The 24,401-nt window shown below is 34.9% G+C and overlaps 1 protein-coding gene across 17 annotated transcripts in view; it reads left to right on the plus strand.

Moving 5' to 3' along the window:
• Positions 1-24,401, plus strand: part of KTN1 (kinectin 1) — a 105,668-nt gene that overhangs the window by 59,790 nt on the left and 21,477 nt on the right. For 7 of the 17 annotated variants that reach the window (XM_042252558.1, XM_060418076.1, XM_060418083.1 and 4 more), the window contains 16 exons: positions 5,043-5,077; positions 5,497-5,587; positions 6,534-6,602; positions 7,201-7,238; positions 7,911-8,001; positions 8,151-8,219; positions 9,419-9,456; positions 10,029-10,119; positions 10,199-10,267; positions 10,746-10,783; positions 12,571-12,661; positions 15,869-15,937; positions 16,935-16,972; positions 18,466-18,556; positions 20,566-20,652; positions 24,185-24,274. In XM_042252558.1, the coding sequence (XP_042108492.1) occupies positions 5,043-5,077; positions 5,497-5,587; positions 6,534-6,602; positions 7,201-7,238; positions 7,911-8,001; positions 8,151-8,219; positions 9,419-9,456; positions 10,029-10,119; positions 10,199-10,267; positions 10,746-10,783; positions 12,571-12,661; positions 15,869-15,937; positions 16,935-16,972; positions 18,466-18,556; positions 20,566-20,652; positions 24,185-24,274 (1,095 nt within the window). The remainder of the gene's footprint in view (positions 1-5,042; positions 5,078-5,496; positions 5,588-6,533; positions 6,603-7,200; positions 7,239-7,910; positions 8,002-8,150; positions 8,220-9,418; positions 9,457-10,028; positions 10,120-10,198; positions 10,268-10,745; positions 10,784-12,570; positions 12,662-15,868; positions 15,938-16,934; positions 16,973-18,465; positions 18,557-20,565; positions 20,653-24,184; positions 24,275-24,401) is intronic. The other 10 variants (XM_060418078.1, XM_060418081.1, XM_027971884.2 and 7 more) reach the window with 3 other exon arrangements.

The following is a 24,401-nucleotide window of genomic DNA, read 5'->3' on the forward strand; positions in this document are numbered from 1 at the left end:
ATGATACTCTTCATCAGTAGATAAGAGTAAAACCATTAGCCTTAATTTTTTTTCCCTTAAGATAACATGATACCCTAAGAACTGCCATTCTAACATCTTACATAAAATTCCCTATCATATGTGTGGAGTTAATATTTTTTAAGATCCCAATTTCTTTCTTTTTTGGGGGGTTTGAATTGTATTTTATTAAAATACTTTTTATTGAAGTATAGCTGATTTACACTTGTTTTAGTTTCTGGTGTAAATAAAAGTGATTCAGTTATACATATATATATTCTTTACATTTTTTCATTGTAGTTTATTACACAATATTGAATATAGTTCCCTGTGCTATACAATAGGATCTTGTTTATCTAATCTTCTTATTGGGTCAGGCTTCCTTCTATAAAGCTTCTGTGTATTTTTAGATATTCTGTTAACATAACACTGAGCGTAAGATGGTTTTTTTTTTTTTTAAGTAAAGATGAGTTTTATGAAAAACAGTCCAAAGAAGAGAATTCCATAGCCACATTTTAAAATTTATCTAAAAGAACTGTTTGATAAGAGGGAAAACTTATTTTTTAAGATTTGCTCTTTGACTAATTTTTAGAATTTTTTCTCTTGTTCTGAAAACTTTTTAATTAAAAAAAAAAAGTCTAGAAAGCATATGTAATGCTCAAAATCCTCCAAGCTAGGCTTTAACAGTACATGAACCGAGAACTTCCAGATGTTCAAGCTGGATTTAGAAAAGGCAGAGGAACCAGAAATCAAATTGCTGGGATCTGTTGGATCATAGAAAAAACAAGCGAGTTCCATAAGAATATCTAATTTTGCTTCATTGACTATGCCAGAGCCTTTGACTGTGTGGATCACAACAAACTGTGGAAAATTCTTCAAGAGATAGGAATACCAGACCACCTTACCTGCTTCCTGTGAAACCTGTGTTCAGGTCAAGAAGCAACAGTTAGAACCAGATATGGAACAATGGACTGGTTCAAAACTGGGAAAGGAGTACATCAAGGATGTACATTGTCACCCTGCTCATTTAACGTATTTGCAGAGTGTAAACCATGCAAAATGCTGAGCTGGATGAAGCACAAGCTGGAATCAAGATTACTGGGAGAAATACCAATAACCTCAGATTTGCAGATGATACCACCCTTATGGCAGAAAGCGAAGAAGAACTAAAGAGCTGCTTGATGAAGGCGAAAAGGAAGATTGAAAAAGCTGGCTTAAAACTCAGCATTCAAAAAAGTAAGATCATGGCATCTGGTTCCATCACTTCATGGCAAATAGATGGGGAAACAATGGAAACAGTGAGAGATTTGATTTTCTTGGGCGCCAAAACCATTGCAGATGGTGACTGCAGCCATGAAATTAAAAGATGCTTTCTCCTTGGAAGAAAAGCAATGACAAACCTAGACAGAGTATTAAAAAGCAGAGACATTACTTTGCTGACAAAGGTTCATGTTCATATAGTCAAAGCTACAGTTTTTCCAGTAGTCATATATGAATGTGAGACCATAAAGCTGGGCGCCGAAGAATCGATGCTTTTGAACTGTGGTGTTGGAGAAGACTCTTGAGAGTCTGTTGGACTGCAAGGAGATCCAACCAGTCAGTCCTAAAGGAAATCAGTCCTGAAGATTCATTGGAAGGACTGATGCTGAAGCTGAAATGCAATATTTTGACCATCTGATGGGAAGAACTGATTCATTGGAAAAGACCCTGATGCTGGGAAAGATTGAAGGCAGGAGGAGAGTGGGATGGCGGAGGATGAGATGGTTGGATGGCAACAGCGATTGATGGACATGAGTTTGAGCAAGCTCTGGGAGATGGTGAAGCCTAGTGTGCTACAGTCCATGGGGTCGCCAAGAGTTGGACACGACTGAGCGGCTGAACAATAAAAAAGCATATGACTGTGATGTATTTTTGGTTGTTATTATGACTTCTGTCTTATCTTGGCAGACCAAAGAGCCAGCTGTTTGGTTTTTTCCTCTGGTCATTTTTATTGTCAGTGCTAGTGAAAGAAGAGATGGAAGATTAGTGTAATTTTAATTTCTTTCATTTCCACCCTTCTTTAACCCCTTCCTACCCAGCAGTCAGAATTCCAAGTGACAGTTGAGAGATGAGCAGTTTAGTTATAAAAAAAAATTTCAGTCCCTTTGCCCCACAGATTTTATCCTGGAGGAAAAGGTTGAGCTTATTGAAGCAGAAACCAACAATGGTACCAAGTTGTTGTTTCTTTAGGTGTAGGAAGCAGAAAGATAACAAATACCAGGTAAGGTAGCCTGCGTATATACTAAAGAAGAAAAGACTTATGGACTGTAGCCTACCATGCTACTCTGTCCATGGGATTTTCCAGGCAATAGTACTGGAGTGGATTGCCATTTCCTTCTCCAGGGGATCTTCCCGACCCAGGGATCGAACCTGGGTCTCCCGCATTGTAGACAGACGCTTTACCATCTGAGCCACAAGGGAAGTCCCCCAATCTTGTGGATAGATGACACAAATAAATCAGTCACTAAGATCTCATTTATTCAGAATAAAACAAAACTTTTTTTGGGTGGGGAATGTCCTGAGCTGTCTTTTTTTTTTTTTTTTTTTTGAGCATCATGAGCATCATGGAAAAGACGCTGATGCTGGGAAAGATTGAAGGCAGGTGGAGAATGGGACGACAGAGGATGGGATGGTTGGAACAAAGGAGCAGCATTACTTTTTATTTTTATTCTAATACTTTTGTCAGATTCAGTGGAGCTTGGTGGGCCACAGTCTGTGGTGTCACAAAGACTCAGACATGGATGAGCAACTAACACACACACACACACACACACACACACACACACACACACAACAAGATTATTAAGTAAAGATGGTAGAATATTTTTTTCCCTTTTGCCCTGCAGCCTTGTATTTTATTGAAGAAAATTTCATTACTGTATTAGATGTAGTTTTGAAGATCATCCAAGGAGGAGAAAATTGGGTTGGATTAGATTAATAATATATAAAGTTAAAATACTGGATTGATACTAAATTGGGTCAGTTTAATACAATTGAATATTCATTGAGCAATTGATGAAGAGTACTTAAACTGTAACCTTGTTAAAGTATATCCAGTCCACTAAATTTTTACCGAGAGTATGCTAGGTACTGTGCTATAATGCTAAGGCTATAGAGATGAATAAGACTTGATTCCTGCGTTTGAGAATATGGGTGGAGATAGCTGTATACACAGTAAATTGTGATGAATAAAATTCTTTTTTTTCCAAAAATTCTTAAAATGTGGATACGTTTAGATGAAGAGAGAATTCTATCTGAAGGAGAATAAGGATGAAGAGGCACCACAGAGAGGGGACAATTAAACCTGATTTTGAAAAAAGCCAAGAATTTGCTGAGCAGCTAAGTGGAAATCAGGGCTAAGGGAATACAGTATTAAAAGTCATGGCAGTGTGTGGAAAATTGGCATATTCAGGGCGTATTGTGGAGGTGTAAGAAGAGACGAGCTTGCTAGGGCCTAATCATGAAAGCTGTGTAAGGACCATGAGCTTGATCTATTATGTGGCTGTGCTGCTGAAGGATGTTGAAAGAATGAATAAGCATTTTGTCTGGTATGTTAGATGAATCATAATGGTGTCCATGGGGTGTTTAAATTTGTGTGGTAGTGAAGTATGCAGAACTAAAGGTGGAGTACAACTAACTGATTAAGCTACATATAACCAAGACTTAATAGTACCTTTTTAAAATTGAGTTACAGTTGACATTAATTTCAGGTGTATAACATAATAATTTTCAATTTGTATTACTGTTAAATGATCACAATAAGTCTAGTTAACATCTGTCATCATGCATGGTCGCAAATTTTATATTGTTTTTATGTGAGATAGGATTCATGAAAAATAAAGATGGACAAAAGTCATCTTGATGAAAGGTTTATAAACTTATTGCATGATTTAGTTTTCAGTTTACAATCATGATTTAATATATTTTTGACATCTCTTTCCTTTCTAGTGGTAGGAAAGTTTTTTTTCCCATTGAGAAGTTCTCCTGTACCCCTCACAATATAATCCTGTGAACTAGAGGCAGGGTATTATGATATTTGAGATGTGTAAAGCTGGAAACTTAACCTAAGGTATTGAAGAAAATATAGTTAATTTTAGAAATATTTAATAAATGGAATCTTAGGACTAGGATTTGGTAATGGAAAAATTAATAGTAGTTGTGAAAAATGGTTGTAATGGTTTTAGTAAAATGGGAAAAAATTACAAAACTAGTAGAATTAGGAGAAAGCAGGTAGGGAACAGAATGGGTAGAAGAGAATGTTGAAGGGAAAAAGACCCTGAACCTGTTTTGTCAAGTTACTTAGCTGCCTGAAGGCCTAGGACTTCCAAGGGGGTGCTCCACTTCTGGACATATAGTAGATTATAACATTGAGGAATTTGTGTGTATTGGGGGAATACTAGAAGATGGGTCAAAGATGGGGACCAGCTCACATGTCATGTTTTAACATAACAAGGAGACTATGTGCTTGTGTTTCTTCTGCGCTTGACAGTCAATTTTAAAACATTCTGTATAATGACTTAGGTGGTGGTTATGTGAAATCTGCATGTTAAAAATTCATTGACTTGAACACAGGTTTTGTACACTTGCCTTATACCTTAGGTGAAAAACAAAAATGAAAAAGAGCAAAGCCTCTTTCTTGGCCTACAAGGCCTTAGAGCCTTGGAATTTTAGATTTGAAGAATTAATGTAAAGGAGAGGCAAATTCTCTTCTTATCCTTAAGATTTTCTTTTATGGTAAATAAAAACTTACTCAGAGGGGTAAGTTTGGGCATTTCCAGCCCATTTTATACTTCATCTTTGTCTTTTGTGTAGCCTCGTCTCTTGTGTTTTCTGAATGAAAAAATTCTTTAACTATTAGCAGTCTTTAAATATGGATCATCTTCCTAAATTTTGGATCTATTTAATACTAAACAATTTTCATAGAATTCTATTTCTAAAGTAGTTTTATTTCATGCAAACTTGGTAAAAGTATCTTTTTTTTTTTTTTTTTGGTGATTTTGTTTCAGCCTAGTAAAGATGTTTTGGAACAAATGGAAAGATGGTAAGAGATTAAAATTATTTTTAATATTTTAATGATTCATTTCTACCAAGTCTGAGATAACAGAATGATTAACTATATTAATGTAAATTCTTAAAATTTTCTTTGTACTTCATAAAGGGAAGAGAGTGATGTACTCTTGATTGCTTTGGCATTAAATTAGGTTTATGAGAGTCATGTATGGCCATGATTTACTTGTTTAGGCTAGCATGTAAGCATGCATTACTTGAATACATTTTATTTATTGGCAAAGAGGAAGAACCCTTGGACCAGGATTGAAGATCATCAGAAACCTTTCTAGAATTGAAAGTTTATAAAGAACGATGGGCCTAAGAGTTAATCCATGTCAAATATTTATTTAGAAATCATGTCATTTTCCTTGAAATATAGTTCATACATGTGTTTTAAATTTATTATTTCAGCATTAAGGAGAAAGATGAGAAGTTGAAGACTGTAGAAGAATTACTCGAAACTGGACTTATTCAGGTGGCCACGAAAGAGGAAGAGCTGAAAGTAAAGCATATTGTATATTTGTTTTGCCTGTGATCATTCAGTGACATGAAGAGTTTTCGCTGTAACGTGTAATATTTTTCCCATAGCTTTTCAGTTACCCACATTTAATGAATTTATGTGATGTTCTTTTTTCATTAAACTTAAGATTTTATTATAAATAGAAAGATGTGTGGTTGACTGTAGCATTTACTGCCTTAATGAAGTAGATTCTGTTATTATGGTTTCTAGTGCTTTCCCACCTCCACCCATGCCTGAATTGTAACCAAACAGTAACTGGTCATAATAGTAACTAGTGGAGTTGATACGTTCATGAAATAGTGTTAGAGACCAGAGAAAGGAGAGAATGAAGTTCCATTTTACGGTTATCATTAGCCTTGCCTGAGTATGTGCTAGGTTGCTTCAGTCATGTCTGACTCTGTGCGATCCCATGGACTGTAGCCCACCAGGCTCTTCTGTCCTTGGGATTCTCCAGGCAAGAATACTGGAGTGGGTTGCCATGTCCTCCTCCAGGGGATCTTCCTGACCCAGGGATCAAACCCACATCTCTTATGTCTCCTGCGTTGGCAGGTGGGTTCTTTACCTCTAGCACCACTTGGGATGCCCCATCGTTAGCCTTAAGTAACTTAATTTGAATAGGATTGCTGGAAGAAATAGGGTGAACAGTGTATTTGATTTTAAGGCGAGAAGTGACTTGACAAGTGGTATACTTTGTGGTTTTCAGGTTGTGGAAACATAAGTAGAAATACTTGAGAGGATAATCAAATTTAAACTCTATTTGGCTGGCTCTGGAAGTTACAGAATTGTAGACATGTAGAGCAACTGAGATTTCTGGGCCTTCAGAAAGGAAAAGAAGCAGCTAGAGAAAAATGAGAAGCTACTGTATTTTGAAGGTAGTTGTTTTTTTCAGAAAATTAAAGTATGTTGTACTTATGTGTCTTTGAAAAAGGTAATGAGAACAGAAAATTCATCTTTGACAAAAGAAGTTCAAGATTTAAAGGCCAAGCAAAATGATCAGGTAATATGTTAAACAGATCTTATAACTGTTCTCTTGTAAACAGTGGGCATGCCTGTTACCAAACACAGTAGCGAGTCTTGTTTGTCCCTCCCTTCCCCATGGTATTTGTCATCTGCAGTTTTAATCTGTGATTGATTGGCGACTTGATTGTGAGTAATAGGAGCTGCAGTTTAGTAAACGCTGACTTTATGGCAAACACTGGATAGAGTACTCCAGATAGCATGTCCTTGCTTGTTACTGTAATGATAGATGGTTTTGAATATACCATATGTAAAGTAAAAATTCTAAATAATAGTAAAAGAGGTTACCTATCTTCTCCTTATATGGTTAGGATCATTGAGTTAATAATTTTAATATTTATACACTGATTTTTCTTTTGACCTATACTTACCATAAGTAGCTTTAAAGCGCCTTACTTTCAAAGTGCTTTTCATAATTCTGACGTTCAGAAAAATCTGGAAAGAATTAATTCCCAGGTTTATTTTTCCCAGATTTTGGTATAGTAGAAATTTTAATTTAAAAAAATAACATACTTTCCTATTTATGGCCCATTTATATTTTGAGCATATTACTAAGTAGGATACCCTCCTATTTCTAGGTTTCCTTTGCATCTCTAGTTGAAGAACTTAAGAAAGTGTAAGTAATGACATTATTAAGCTGGTCTTTTTCTTTTGCTCCATTTTCTTCGTGGTCATAAGTCTTACTTTATTGTGCAGTTGAGGTGGCTAGGATTTTTTCATTGTTGGAATAAGGCAACTTAGCTGTACTTTCCCAGTGCAATTTGTGATTGTTAAAAATCGGTTTCCATGATGGACTCCCATTTATTAACTTAGAGTATCAAATTGTTAATTTTTTTATGCAGTAAGAACTATTAACAAACAAGTTCTATTGAATAAAGGGCAGTTCTTTATATGTGTTGTTTTCTTGAAGTATCTGTAAGGTTTAATGCTATAATTGTATATAAGTTCTGCTATAGCTTTCAGAGCTCTCTAGAAGCCTATATTGTTGAGAGGAACTCAGTTCTCCCCAGTATTCTTTGGAATACAAATCTTACATTCCCTGTGCTCTTTTGAAGCATGTCACCAGCTTCTCCTTGTGTGTATAGGCTTCAGCCGTCTAGTAGTTACTGCTTAATTCTTGTTTAGGAAGAACTCTTACGCGTTTTTCCCTGGCTGCAAGTTCTTCTTTTACTTAAAATGGGGAGAATTGATTTGGTGAACTTGTTCATGCTTTGGTGCTGTTTTTATATCTTAGTGGTGGGTCTTGATGATTTCTGTCTACGTTTAATCCTGTATTTCCTTATTTAAGGATCCATGAAAAAGACGGAAAGATCAAGTCTGTGGAAGAGCTTTTGGAAGCTGAACTGCTCAAAGTTGCTAATAAGGAGAAAACTATTCAGGTATTGAGAGAGATAAAGCCTATGTTTTGTTTTTTTGTTTATCAACTTTAGTGAATACCATTTAATTTCATGTGTTTGTCTGTACATTGCATTTTATGTCAATTTCTGTGTTTCCATTGTCCAATCTTGTCTGTTTTGTCATTGTCAAGGATTTGAAACAGGAAATAGAGGCTCTAAAAGAAGAAATAGGAAATATCCAGCTTGAAAAGGCTCAACAGGTAAAAATCCCAGAGCCATAGCATGACAGATATACGTATTTATGAACTATTTGGTTTTTTTCTTGTTACTCAGAAAAAAACTTTTTAGTAGTGTGTTGTAAGTATGTTGAGTTTTGTGCTTATTATTTTTGCCTGATTTGAGGAAAAGTTCTTAATATTTGAATCAATATACCTTTTAATTGTCAAAGTTCTTTTTCTGGGAAGTTTTCTGTAGTAATGTTTATTTTAGTTTGCCAACTTAACAAAACAAAACACTTCGGTAAACTTTTTTTTTTTAAAATGCATGTTCCAAAATATTTTTACTATATGTATTACTCAACCTTTGCCTATAGAATAAAGTACAGATTTCATGGCGGTATTTCAGAGGTAGATGTGGTTACTGGAAATAAGTGTGTGGTTTTGGTGAATTTAATCTGATAAGGTTTCATTGAAAGAAATACTGAGATTGCATGGAAGAGATAATTCATGCATTTATCCAACAGATTAATTTAGAAATGTTTATTCAGTTCCTCCTACTTATCAAAGTATTATTTGTTGGAGATAATGTGTTGAATGAAATAAGGTATGAGGAAATGATTAAACTCCTAACAGAGATTGAGAATTCAGAAAGTCCCCTCCTGAGGAGCTGATACCTAAGCCAATATCTGAAGGGACTGTGAGAAGACAGTGGGGAATAAGAGATCCTGTTTATTGTGTATGATAAGAAGAGGAGATTAAAGGAGAGTATAAGGAATACTCCAGTATTATTATCTGGAGAATCCCCATGGACAGGGGCCTGGCGGGCTACAGTGCATGGGGTCGCAAAGAGATGGACATGACTGAGACTAAGCACACACTTACATAAAGTACTGTTGAGGAGTTGGCCTTGACGACTGGGAGAGAAGTGCTCTGACATTGTGGGAGGTATGTGGACAGTTAATATTCTAATTTTCACAGTTTTAGAAGTGTCACTTGCCTTAGACTTACCATTCATAACTGTATCCCTTGTCTCTTCTCCCCCTACACACCCTTGTAAAATTTCTCACTCTTACTGTCATTGGGGTCAGGAGAGGGTGAAATCAAGTCATCTCATTTTGACATGAATAATTCAACTAGGATCTTTGTGATTAGAAATGTACACAGTTTAAGGTTTATCATAAGTGTAGTAAAGTAAACTGAAAGAAAATGAGTTACTTTTTTTCTGCTGCTTTGCATTTCAGTTATCTATCACTTCTCAAGTTCAGGAACTTCAGAACTTGTAAGTATCGTCTTCCTCACTTCCCTTTAATATTTCTTTCCCACAAGTTAAATATAAAATTATAATGAAAATCCTAATTCCTTTTTATTTGATTTCAAGTAATATTTTAAAGAACATCAAATTATATCTTGAAGGCCTCAAGGTCTTAAATTTTTCATTAGACTTTAACCTACAGGTTTACTGATGGGAATGGGGATACAGTGGAAGTCTTATTTTTCTGGTTTATAATCTAAACTTGACCTTAAACTGATATGTTGCTCTTTGCTCATTTTAATAGCCACTGTGAAACTGGTTATATATTTCATACCCAGACTCTAGTCATAATAAGCTAAATTTGCTGGTATTGACTTAAACAGTGTGTTAATGGGTGGGAATAGAGCTGCTTCTCAGCTTGATGTCTCCAAAATCTTATATGCCTTTATACATACGATATTTACTTTTTTAGCTTATTTAATCAATTTGGGTTATGAGTACAATCTGAAATATACTTTTCCAATCTCCAATACTTTTACTGTGTTTTGTCTTTGGTCATGTAACATTTTCATTGATAGTTCTTATTAACTTACTGCTAGATTAAAAGGAAAGGAGGAACAGATGAGTCACATGAAGACGGTTTTAGAAGAGAAGGAGAGAGACCTACACAATAGAGGGAGACGGCTACAGGTGAGAAGTTAAAAAGATAAAAGGTAACATCCTTTTTCATATTTCAGTATCAATTTTATTCAGACTTATTCTTTTTCAGGACCTTCAAGAAGAAAACGAATCTTTAAAAACTCATGTTCAGGAATTTGCACAGCATAAGTTTCAAGAGGTATAATATAAACAGATTGCCAGCATATTTTATAAAAAATGAGGAATCTCTATTTTACTGTACTAGAAAATAAAGAAGTTAATATATTCTCCTGAGATTTTTTTTTTGCCATAAAAATTACTGTGGTATCATAGTTTTATTGTTGTTGATAAAATAAAATTAACTTTTATTCCTGTCAAATCTACCACTGCCTCATTTGTGAACCTGAGTCTAAAGGCATTTCCTCTCCTTACTTTTTCAGACGAACTCTCCTTCTCCTTTTTAAGTGTTTGTTGTTTACGTGGTGTATTAATCTGTAATCCTTTAACAAATGGATATTAAAAATTAAAGAAAATTCATTCTTTGTTTTATGAATGGCTCAGTCTTAAATCTACCACAGATAGTTGTGTTTTTATTTTATTGGTGACTGATTCTATAATATGTTGTAGAACCTGATCTTTTTGACGTTAGAATTAAAAATGTGAAATCTGTTTCTTAGGCGTGTTCTGCATCACAATTTGAAGAACTTCAGATTGTGTAAGTATACTTTTAGCTAGCATTTTAAAGAGGAAATTTTCAATATTTTCTTGAATGTCCTTGAATATTATGATGAGTTTCTTCTAAGTCTTTAACTTTCTTGTTAAGTAGGAATTATAATCCAAGGGTAAATAAATCTCTATTTGGTATAATAAAACAGAGACCTTTCAAATGCTTTCAGATTCCTGGAGACTATCCTTTCCAAACTCTTCAAATGCATTTTCTATTAATATAGACTGGTTTTAAGTTCTCTGTCTCACCCTCTTTTTGAATGAAGTATGTAATTATTGTAAAGAGAGGTTAAATTTATTTCAAATTAAAATCATTTTTATTATGTGAGAGATCAACATCTCTGAATTAACCAGAAGATAATCTTAGCCATAATTTTGATAGTGAACCTGGAATCTTTCTATAAAAGTAACTTGCACTTTGGGGAAAGTAGTATCTTTTGTCACATCAGTCATATTGTGCCAAATAGTAAAAATATTCAGTCTAATGAGCCGAGTAGTAAAAATATTTAATCTAATAAGCATGGGCTTCCCAGGTGACGCTAGTGGTAAAGAAACCCACCTGCCAAGGCAGGAGACAGGAAGAGATGTGGGTTCGATCTCTGGGTCAGGGAGATCCCCTGGAGGAGGAAACAGGAACCCGCCCCAGTATTCTTGCCTGGAGAATCCTATGGACAGAGGAGCCTGGCAGGCTACAGTCCATAGGGGCACAAAGCGTTGGAGACGACTGAAGTGATTTAGCAGCAGCAGCATACGTGCAGTGAGCAAAGGAAGTGTTAATCTGTTCATCCTAGAAAATGTTTATCCTATGAAGTCTGTTCTCTTAAATTGGTCTAAGTGGTAAAAAGTATATCTGGACTTAATCTTTTTGGCCTTCTATTAATTACTTTTAAGAGATTTTTGCTTAGATATGATCTTTTCAGTCTTTATTGTTGTTTAAGAAGTGGCTCTTTGAAGCTGTTATCTTTAAAGAGGTAAAATATTGAAGATATTTATTACCTCATTATCTTCTTGAAGAGAAAGGGGATGTCTCTTTGTGGCACTAATATTGCTCATTTATACAACTGTTTATCTTGTGGGCTTGTGTAACTGTCAAGGTGCTTTTGTGTCATTTGCAAATAGAAAGCTGAGAGACATGTTTCAGGCGTGTTGTTAGTGGTATGGTCTTGGTGGTTTAGTCGCTAAGTCGTGTCTGACTCTTGAGACCCCAAGGACTGTAGCCTGCCAGGCTCCTCTGTCCACGGGGATTCTCCAGGCAAGAATACTGGAGTGAGTTGCCATTTCCTTCTCCGGGGGATCTTCCCAACCCAGGAATCAAACCCAGATCTTCTGCATTGCAGGGAGATTCTTTACCGACTGAGCTACAAGGGAAGCCCTCTTAGTGGTATATAGATCATTAAAGTATGATTTTAGATTTATTTCTTCCTCACATTAAAAAATTAATGCAATATTTGGGGGAGCTCTTTTAGGTTTACAGAGAAAATTGAGAGAGCAATACAGAGAATTTCTGTATACCCTCCCCTCTCATGTCTCTTCTTATTTACATCTTATATTAGTGTGGTAATTTGTTACAATTCATGGGTGAAGTCAGCATATTGTTATTAACTGTCCATAGTATCCATTAGGGTTCAGTTTGTGTGGTACATTCTGTAGGTTTTTGACAAATGTATGATGTGTCTATCATTGTAGAATCATAAAAGGAAAAGTTCATTGTCCTAAAATTCTTCCATGCTCCTCCAATTCACCTAACTAAATAAAACATCTTTGTAAAAATTCTAGGTTGAAAGAAAAGGAAAATGAAATGAAGAGATTAGAAACTATGCTAAAAGAGAGGGAGAGTGATCTTTCTAGCAAAACAAAGCTGTTACAGGTACATGTATTTACTTAGAATGATCATATGAGTTACTGTCTTTGCATGTTTGGAAACAATTTTAACTACTAAAGAAGAAGATAGAATACAAAATGACATTCCTTCCCACCCAGACCCCAGGTCTCATTCCTCAGATAACTACTGTCGCTTGTTTATGTATCTTTTGAGTAAGTGCCCATGCTTACAGTGTGTGTGTGTGTGTTTAAATACACTGTATTTTTAACCATACACACTTTTGTATTTTGCTCCTCTGCTCACTCAGTAATCTTTCTGAGGTATTCCCACATAAGCACATTTTTATCTTAATGTTTAATGATGTTGTTATATTTTTTGTATGATTGTATTATTATTTATTCCACCAGTCTTAGTTTATGAACACCTAGATTATTTAGAGTTGTGTTTCCTGTTAAAACAATTCTGTGGTGAGTATCCTTAACACACACCCCTTCTGTACTTACAGTGCCATGCTAAGCTGTTTCAGTTGTGTCTGACTCTTTGCTACCCTAGGGACTGTAGCCCACCAGGCTCCTGGGTCCTTGGGATTTCCTAGGCAAGAATACTAGAGTGAATTGCCATTCCCTTCTCCAGGTGGCCTTCCTGACCCAGGGATTGAACCCACATCTCTTATGTCTCCTGCATTGGCAGGCTGGGTCTTATACAGTACTTGATCTGTATTTAAAATTTCCGCAAGTGAACTTTTGGGTGAAAGTTTTATGCAGAGGGTTTTTTCCCTTCTTGAAAGTGATAGTTAAAATAGAAAGTAGTATCACGTCATCTTCACATAGTTAGTATTGAAAGTCCTTATAGAACTTTGTTTTGAAGTGATAGAAGATTTTAGATGTCTGCAGTGTCTCATGCATGTATGTGAGAGTTGGACCAGAAAGAAGGCTGAGCGCCAAAGAAGTGATGCTTTTGAACTGTGGTGCTGGAGAAGACTCTTGAGAGTCCCTTCAAACCAGTTAATCCTAAAGGAAATCAGTCCTGAATATTCATTTGAAGGACTGATGCTGAACCTCCAATACTTTGGCCACCTGATGTGAAGAGCCAACACATTGGAAAAGACCCCGATGCTGGGAAAGATTGAAGGCAGGAGGAGAAGGGGATGACAGAGGATGAGATGGTTGAATGGCATCACTAATTCAATGGACATGAGTTTGAACAAACTCTGGGAGATTGTGAAGGACAGGGAAGCCTGGTGTGCTGCAGTCCATGGGTCGCAAAGAATCTGACACGACTGAGCGACTGAACAGCAACAACGTTGTCTCACATACTTGTTTTCACATTTTCTGCTCCAAGGGTTGGTTCTGACACGTTCCCTTTTGTACCCAAGTAGATTCATTTAAAATTTTGTCAGATAATGCTAAATTGCCCTTTCAAGTGTTTTTACTAATTTACACTCTGTGATAGACTGAATTACAACTAAACAACTAAATTACACTCAATTAAACAACTGAACTACAGCGACTAAATTACATTCTGCAACAGAGAGCCATTCCTTTTCATCCTCGTCAATACTGATGAAGATAAAAGATTTGATATTCTGCTTGAAAGATGGTTAGATTATTTTAATTTACATTTGCTAGTGAGAAAAGTAGAGCTCCCCAGGTGGGCTCATTGGTAAAGAATCCTCCTGCCAGTGCAGGAGATGTAGGTTCAATCCCTGGAGAAGGAAATGCCTACCCACTCAAATATTCTTGCCTGGGAAATTGGGAAATCCCATGGACAGAGGAGCCTGGTAGGCTACAGTCCATAGGGTTACAAAAGAGTTGGACATGGACGCTACCAGTGACTTAGTGACTAAACAAGAGTGAGAGAAGTTAAACACTCTTCTTTGTATATGAGTATTTGTAAATGAGTTTCCTAATTTCCTCCTCTTGGTTGACTTTTTAAAAAACTAATTTAGTAAGATCCTTTTTACATAATAAGAGAAATTAGCCTTTTGTCATATGTGGGGCAATGTAAGTTTTTCTTTTGACTTCCTTTGTCCCCTCCCCCCACCACCTTAGAAGTTTAAAACTTTTATGTACTCAGATATAAGTAATTTTCTGAGTTTGAAGTCTTGAATTTATCTTCCCTTCTGTGATCATAAGAATGTTTTCACATGTTTTTTTCTAATACTGTTTATAATTTATTTATTTTTGCTTAGATGTTTTATTCACATGTAATTTAAGTTATGAGATTAGCATTTCAACCTTAAAAAGCAAAAGACAAGCTACATTTTTAAGTAATCTGTTATTGCTTTACTGCATTGGTCCCCCTCCGCCCTTGCCCCAGTATTTGGAGGCATTTCTGGCTGTCACAGCTGGTCGAGTGGTGCTGCTGCACCTAGCGGCTGTGGATGCTGCTAAACACCCTACAGTCTGTAGGACAGTCCAGTTCCATTCTGTCGCTCAGTCGTGTCTGACTTTGCGACCCCATGAACCACAGCACGCCAGGCCTCCCTGTCCATCACCAACTCCTGGAGTTCACTCAGACTCACGTCCGTTGAATCAGTGATGCCATCCAGCCATCTCATCCTCTGTTGTCCCCTTCTCCTCCTGCCCCCAATCCCTCCCAGCATCAGTCTTTTCCAATGAGTCAACTCTTCGCATGAGGTGGCCAAAGTACTGGAGTTTCAGCTTTAGCATCATTCCTTCCAAAGAAATCCCAGGGCTGATCTTCAGAATGGAGATCCCCCACACAAAGATATATCCAGTATAAAATTTCAGTAGAATTTGCCCTACTGATTTGAGGTATCACCCTGTAGTAAATTCCTACAGGTGTCTGGGTTTGTTTCTGAATTTCTTCCATTGAGACATACTCACTCCCTAGAGAGTACAGAATAATTTAATTGTTCCAATTTTATGCATGTGTGTGTGCTAAATTGCCTCAGTAGCATCTGACTCTTTGTGACTTTATGGACAGTAGCCTGCCAGGCCCCTCTGTCCATGGGATTCTTCAGGCAAGAATTCTGGAGTGGCTTGCCATGTCCTTGGGCCTAAGGGATCTTCCCCACCCAGGGATCAAGCCTGCTTCTCATCTGTCTCCTGCATTGGCAAGCAGGTTCTTTACCACTCTTGCCACCTGGGGAAAGTGTTTTAATATAGGGCTTATTATACTGTTGGAAAATCTTTATTATTTTAAATTTTGCCTGGCTTGTGTGATATGTTTTAAAGTTTATATTGAAAATAAAATTTCTGTATTCCTGTTTAATTTTTGTTTAAATAGGAAGTACAAGATGAAAACAAATTGTGTAAGTCCCAAATTGAAGAGCTTAAGCAACAAAACTACCAACAGGTAGGTTCTGTTAGATGCCTTGCCTTTTATTTATGTGGTAAAAATTTTATGACTCATGACTTTTGCCTTTTCATTGTTTTATTTATTTATAGCTGTTTATCAAATTTCCTAAAATATAAAGCAATTTGCTATGTCATAGCCAAGATATGGTAATCTATAGTTTATAAAGTATCCACAATATATATATATATATAGTCCAGCTCTGTTTCGTATCTGTGTCTATGTTTTCAGATTCTTTAGAATCCTTTCCTTAGGAAGTCAGATAAAATCCTTTAGAGGTCAGTTTAAAACTGTGTATGCCTTACTTCTTCCCCTTTTCTCAGAACATCTACAATGGGAGAGAAACTAAGAAATATGTAATATTATAAGTAATAATTTACCACTATTCAAAATACTGTTTCAAAGTATAATTCTGCTTGGTAAAAATATGATGTGTATTTTTTTAAATTAATGTTACCAAAATAGTCTTTAAATTAATTTATCTTATGTATGTTTTGAAGGACAAAAGAATTAGCATCCTTGTCAACAAAAGTTTATAGTAGTTTAGTTTGGGAGATTGTCATCAAGAATAAATACTGTATATGAAGGACTATGTACATAATATATAAATATTATGTAAAATTTTTTATATGCAAGTTACCTAACCTTTCCTTCATTAATGGTTTTATTGTTTTTACTTTTGGAAACTTAACATGGTCAAATATGAATTGTGCATTAGGAAAATTTAAGATATTAACTAGTGCTTTGCACCTGATAGGAAACTAATATATGTTTAAGTGAAAAGTTTTAAGAATATAGTGACAATGAAGATTTGATTTAACATTCAGTACGTTTTATAAATGTGTACATGTTTTTATTAAAATTACTTTTTGTTGGCATATAATTATTCTATAGTTTTACCTTTGGTGTTGTCTTAATTTATGTCTGAGAAGAGTTTTAATTATTTGCAGTCTTCTGGAAAGCTTTGTTTTAAAGTAACATTGAACTCTTTTAATAGGCATCTTCTTTCCCCCCTCATGAAGAACTGTTAAAAGTGTAAGTAATAATTTTTATTCACAATTTGAAAAGTGGTAAATTTTTGTTACTACAGAGTTCTCAGATAAGCAATTTAATGTAATTGCAAATACTCCCCTATAGTTTTATTTGGATTTCTTGGATAGTAGATCAAAGACCTTAGCTGTGTCTTTGGCTAAGCTGATGTACCTTTTATGGTATTAAATATTTGGATTTCTTTGAACGTTTTGTTGAGTGTGATACTGGTTTTTCAGGCAATTTTCAGAAAATATCTAATCACATATAGGTATACTTTGAAACCTTTGCTACTTCACCTTAAATTATCTCACTTATTCTACTGGTATCATTATAGAATTGAACCATGCAAATTTTGGTTTAGCTTCTGCATTAAAAAAACAAATCTTGTAATCTTTATGGTTGCTCTCTTTTAAGGAGTTTTTTTGTTTTTTTTTAAGCTGAAACATTTTTATTGTGGGTCTGTATTTTTCTCTAAAAGATTTTATTTAAGGTCATTTCAGATAAGTTGGTATGCTTCAACATGTTAAATGTCAGCCACATTAAGTATATTCAGTGATATATCTATACGTTCTTCCATCTTGACTTGTTTACAAAGTTGGTGGTTTACAAAGTTACTAGTTTAGAATTATTTACTGTTAAATTGGGTCTTGAGTTTGTCTATGTAGAACAAGTGTCGACAAGCAAACTTCTTTTTAATAAATGGCCTGATAGTGAATATTTTAGGCTTTGTGGGCCACATAGTTTCATACTCTTTTTTTCCTTTATTCCCCACAATTCTTTAAAAACATAAAATCAGGTCTTGGCTTGAGGTCCATACAAAACTAGACTGTGGGTCTTGCCCAGAACTCTAGTTTGCGAACCCCTTATATAGAGCCTTATTCTTAGGGAAGAGGTATTTGTAATTAAATTTTCTATCCTAGCTACTTCTCAGCTATAACAGAATCAAAGTGTAAATCTTTGCCATTTCTTTCTGCATTTCTGAGAAGTAACTAAGTCATTTGACAGAACCAAAATAACATGAATCTTAAGACTGTTATGAAAGTGAAAAGAGAACACCTACCTTACGTTAATGTCATACTTTTATTGTGAGCCACTGAAAGTCATAATTGACTTCATTACCTTCTGAAAAAAAAAATTTAAGGGAGTGCACCTACATCACTTTTTACTCTTGTGAAAATAGGTACTTCACTGCCCTAGTTAAAAATAGAAGTCTACAACTATAGCAGTTCATGTATTCATGAACTGTTTCTTAGGGGATGATTTCTTTTTAGCATAAATGTCAACATATCATACTGTAAAGTTTTATTTATTTCTGAAAATAAGAATTCATTCTGAAAATGGATTTTCTGTGGTAGCTGTAGTTAAGCTTAAAGAGTTTGCCTGGGTTACTGCATTTTTCAAAGCATCACCTACTTGCTGTTTTTAGTTTGTAGTAACTAATACTATGTTCACTGTTTACCTAAAATACTGTTATATAAATCCATTTTCTGGTTTAGAATTTCAGAAAAAGACAAGGAAATAACTGATCTCGAAAATGAGTTAGATTCTTTGAAGGATGCTGTTGAACACCAGAGGAAGAAAAATAATGTAAGCAAGTCTTTATCAGAATAAAGCTTATTATTATTATTTCACTGAAATCCATGGATTAGAATTCTTTTAATCTACTTTTACTTTAAATTTCTTCATCTTTGTAGGAAAGTATTGTTTTGTGTGTAGGTTTTTTGAGAACATTATTGGGGAAATCACTTTATTAGAGAGTAGATTTTTTTTAAAATGAATAAGTAAAAAGTCCATTTTGTACACATCTGAATATTTAAATATTCAAGTTAGAATTATTATAGCTTCAGCTTAAAAAAACCCTATAGTTTACTTTCTGTTGAACTTTTACTGGAAAATTATTCTTTCAGCTCATTATCTTAAAGGCTTTTCTTTTTTTGACTGGGCTAGCCTTTTTGTAAACTATAAAAATAATGCCAGAATTCAAACTTACCATTTTCAATATTTATGTGTCTTTTGAAGTCTCTGGCACTTCCTTTTTTAAACTGAGAGGTGTTCTCAAATTTTGGTGATTTAAGCATGTTTGAGGCCTCACAACCTGAATACATTTAGGTTAGAATGGATGGGATAGTGCCCTGAGAAATATTGACAAATAGTAAATTTAGATAAGTTTCTTTAAGTCTCTCTGATCAGAAGACAACACCTTTAAGCAGAATACAAGCATTTTTGCTAGATGAAGAATTTTTGCACACACAAGTTTCATTGTTAAGACTTAAGCAAAGTTAGAAATGTTATTGAAATCTAAGCCAGTATTTTCTAATGAAATTTGATTTTTCAAAGTTTGCATTAATTTGTTAATTTAACAAGTTGACATGTTTCTGCTCCCCTGAGTTTGTCAAAATTAGGTACGTGAATTGCCCTTTGTGTGTTTGTAACGTTACTAATAGCATTGCTTGGCCAAAAAACCTGAGATGAATTTGCCAGTATTACTGTTGACATCTTAGCTTTGTTTTATGATTGGAATTGTAAGATAAGGAAGGCGTAGTAATGCCAGTTGAATGCAGCAGCAGTAGCAGTGCTGGAGGCATTGCAGCATGTGAAAAGAGCCAGGACCCTGGAGGCCAGCAGATTGTGACGTCAGTCCGTTCTATTTCTGCCTCATTTGCCTTGTACACGTGGTTATGTTTATTAACTTACCTGAGCTGTGGTTTTGCCATCTATAAAATGGGAATACGTACCTCTTCGGGTTGTTATGAGGATTAATGAAAATTTATGTGAAGTGCCAGGTACAGTGTTGGACACACAAGTAAGCATTCAATACATAGTGGTTATTGGCTTTTTAGTTTTTGTTTTTAATCTTTTTAGATTTCTAAATCTGAAGAAATATGGAAATATAGCAGATTGTCCTTATTACTATTTGCTAATGAAATGCTTTTAAAATAGATCTTTCAGAGCTCAGCTTCTTTCTCTTACAAAAGAATGGGTTTTATAGCTTTCTAGTCTTCCTGTTTGCCTTGATCAAGAAGCTTGTGCAGTTCCTGTCAGGTTGTTTTTTGGTATGCACATTTGACCATGCCAAGAAACATAGAGAAATACAGTGAATTCCTATGTCATTCCTAGGTAGACTTGAAATGTGTTAAATCAATAAAACATATTTAGAGGAAAAATTGTTATGCTGCAGTGGAAAGTCCCGTGAATGATACTGGGTCCTGTTTAAAAATCACATTTAAAGCCTTTTGTAATACTTGTGTATTTGTTCTGTCCTTAATCCTTTGATATTCGACGTACCTGAAATTATATTTGTAATCTTGGTTTCTGTGCTTACTTTTGAATGCTTTCTTCTTCGTCTTGTGTGCATAGTAATTACTTTAAAGCTGGCATATTTGGTGTGTATACTAAACATGGGAAGTGGGCATCTTTATTTTCTCATTCAAACTTCTAAACATTGCTTTTTGTTTTTTTGCTAATATACATATTTTCCCATTGAAATAATTTTGCAATAACCAGCATTTAAATGCAGTGCAAAATACTGATGAAGCAAAAAGCAAAAATATTTCAATAATGGATAAACTGAAATCATTCTTTCTAAAAATGATTAGGACCTTCGGGAGAAAAACTGGGAAGCAATGGAAGCATTGGCATCAACTGAAAAATTGCTGCAGGACAAAGTGAACAAGACTTCCAAGGTTGTAATGCTAACTCCTAGACACGATCCACTGAACAGAGAAAATCTGCAGCTTGTCTTAAAATCCGACTAAAGCATTTAATTTTACTGCAATTTAAATATAAAATCTCCTTACCATCCATACTACCACCTCTCTCATCTTTGCTTTTTTCGCCTACTCCTTGAAGCTTTAATTTTGGGCATGCGGTTTTGTTGTGATTACCTGATATTTTGAGCTTTGGTGATTACTGCTTTAAGCTTAAGAGTCTCAGGAGGCCTATGCTACCAATGTAAGCACTTGTCAGACAGAGTGTACCTCTTGGGTTGGTTAAGAGAACTTGGTGAAAACTCTGAGCCAAAAAGATCTAATCTAATTAACAAACACACACCTAGTGGACTCTCCTAGATTCTCTGAGGCATACCAAGATGACTCAAACAAGGTGGAAAACGATGAAAGTCAGGGAAGTACAGGGAAGCACAGGAAGTACAGGGAAGGCATCAATTTTGGGTGTGTTGTTGGGCATGGTCCCTTAGAAGAGATGAAATTAAACTAGGTTTTTAAGTGGCTGGACAGTAATGATGCATATATGTTTAGTATACAGTATTAGTATAAGGGATAATTCTCTTAACCGGAGTATATAAAGTACTCCTGAAACATATATCCCCCTCTGTCTTACAAATGATTAAGAATTCTCCCTGAGTTCAGTTTGTTCCATGGATTTAAAGATTTCTAATCAATTATAATTGAGAAGTTGAATTTAAAGATTGAAAGAAATAAATGGGGCAGTTTCAAGAATTTTGAAAATTCCTACCAAGAATAAACTTGGAACAGAATTATTGAATTTTTGTTATGGGTTAAAGTTCATTATGTTATTCAATTCAGCATTCTAGAAGTATCTAGAAGTATTTTAGAAGTATCTTAGCACATATTTTGTGTGCTAAGGTACTACGCTGAATTTTAAATGTAGTTCTTTATGACATTTGAAGGACTTTTTAAAAAGCAGAGTAGAATTTTAATAAAAATTTTAATCAAATATATGTTTGTAGTTATATTTCCTTTAGTGTAATGGATTTGTGTTTAGTTATATCCTTACTCATCAGGCCGTAATTTTCACTAAAACCTTGATTTGAGACAGCTAGCAAATATCGGGACCAGAGAAATCCAGGCCAGAGAATAGAGAAATCCAGGCCAGCTTGGACATTATTGTTTCACTGTCGGGGGCCACAGTCAGCTCTCTCAGCAGTAGGGGCTCTGTATAGTTTCTGATTGTTTCTATAACTTTGGTTTTCACTGATAAGAGCTCCCTTTTAGCTTTTATTTTGTTAATGAGGCTGGTTATCTACAAAGTGCTAAACTCTTAATATCATGCTATTCCTACAAGAAGTTATATACCACTTGTCATAGGCATTCTTGCATGTTATGATTCCAAAAGAAAACTAGAATTTGTTTTACCATGTATTTGGTGATGAATATAAGAATTTATCCATGTTTCAAACCTCATCACCAAATGCATGATGGCCTCTTGCATGGCTAGTGATCTATAGAGCATAGATTTTATACTCTTTCTCTGTTTTAATGTGTGTATTTAGACAGTCCTGAGATAGCATAGGTGTAAAGTGATACTGATGAACCTATAGACTACAAGTTGTACTATAAGGAGTAAATGTTCTTGAGGAGCCACTGTAAATGACAGGTTCACAGGAAAGACATTTCACACACTACTACACTTAGATTAGATAAAAATAGTAAGGAAATTGTAATAGTAAGGAAGTAATGATAATGATGCAATTTTCAGTTCTATCTTTTCCAGATTTTAAGGTGGAATGGAAATTGCTATTCACAACCAAACTACTATGTCAAATGAAAACTTTTTACCTAACTTGTTAGTACACCTTTGTTCTTGTTAGTTACAAATTAGACACCTATTTCCTTTAGTTAGATTATTTTTCCCTTGGGGAATTTTCAAAAAGTTTTCTGTCCCACAGTCTCTATTCCTAACTGATTTCCTTTAGAGGTTGCTCTGCTGCTTCTGTGCTTTGTTGCTCAGTCATGTCCAACTCTTTGTGACCCCATGGACTGTAGCCCACCACTCCTCTGGCCATGGGATTTTTCAGGCAAAAATATTTCCTTCCCCAGAGCATCTTCCAGACCCAGGGATCAAACCCCTGTCTCCTGTGTTTCTTGCTTTACAGACAGATTCTTTATCCGCTGAGCAATCAGGGAAGCCCACCACTTCTAGGGTCAGATGATAGAAATGAGCTCTTGATTGTTTCTGAGTTAGCTGTTAATCATTTTCCTTAAATGAATATACCTTATTTTATGCAGTTAGATGGGTATATTTCTGAAAAATTGTGGACTTTATTGAGTTATTGAAAATATTCCATTAAAACTCATTGAATTATTGAAAATACTCTATTAAATATTCTATTTAAAATCCTGCCACTATTCTGAGTGAAGTAACAGCATTTTGTATGTACAGAATATGATTGATCTCTAGCTTCTTATTATATAACTTTAGATTTTTTATACTGTTAGATTTTCTTAAATTGAAGTGTGTGTATCTTAAATCTGTAATAGATCTAAAATCTGTAATAGATTTGAAAGGTCAGCTTAAATAATGGGGGAAGGTAGGCCTGAGATCTTGCTCGCTTGCTTGCCTTCTTGTCACCTGTTGAACTTCACCAGTGTTTTGAGATGATTTTCTTGGCTTTGTTTAGATGTGTATTTTTATAGATGTCTTTCTTAAATCTTGTAGAGATAATTTGAATATTATATATATATTTTTTGTGTGATCAAATCATTATCCTAATTTTGACAAACTGCAGCTTTGAATTAATCATTGATACCCATTAGACTTGGATTTGAAATCACCAAATCTAGACATGCATTTGTAATACTTATCTTTAAATTTATAGCTGACAGAGTCCATGAATATGTGTCAGAATTAGTTTTCTTGATGTATGGCATTGGTGAAGTAGTATACCATTAATTTTTCCCCTTTCTCTTTACTCCTTTTCTCATATGTACACTTGTCAAATTTTGGTGGTTCTTTTTTCCCCTTTTGTTTAGCATAAATAGCTTCACATGACCTTGAAACTGGAAGTATCAAAGTTGCCATTTTAATTCCATGGTATCCATCAGTGATGTATTTTTTGGAAAGAGACTTGCCAGCCTCAGTTATGTCACCCAGATGCATATATTTTGCATGTAGCTTGTTTTAGCTGTAGGAAGTGTTTTTTGTTTTGGTTTGGTTTTTGAATTTTTCCTGGAGGGGTATCACTTGATGGCAAGGAAAATGTTCATATTGTCAGATATTGCCTTAGCTTGATTAATATAAGACATTACTTGTTACTTAGGATGCTTTTGAGATTTTGCAGATTTTTTTCTTATGTAAGCATTTTGATATTTCAGAATGGGAAATTTGAACATTTGTCAGTAATAAGAATTTAAAAAATACATTTGCCTTTTCTTCCTTTAAGCTTAAAAGACTGTAGCTTTTTTATTTTTCAATTCTGTAATCTTCTGAGTTTGATTTGGGCTTCCTCTGCTTTAGGAAAGACAACAACACGTGGAAGCTGTTGAGTTAGAAGCTAAAGAAGTTCTCAAAAAATTATTTCCAAAGGTGTCTGTCCCTTCTAATTTGGTAAGACTATTATTTTTTAAAACATGGCATCTTTATCATTATTTAAGGAAGTTGTGAATAAGTAGCATTTGCAGTCTTCACGTGGTTTTAATGGTGTGCTTATCAGTCTTTCTCGTTTTTAACCTAG

The sequence above is a fragment of the Ovis aries genome, chromosome 7 (genome assembly GCF_016772045.2).
Source record: "Ovis aries strain OAR_USU_Benz2616 breed Rambouillet chromosome 7, ARS-UI_Ramb_v3.0, whole genome shotgun sequence".
Lineage (NCBI taxonomy): Eukaryota > Metazoa > Chordata > Mammalia > Artiodactyla > Bovidae > Ovis > Ovis aries.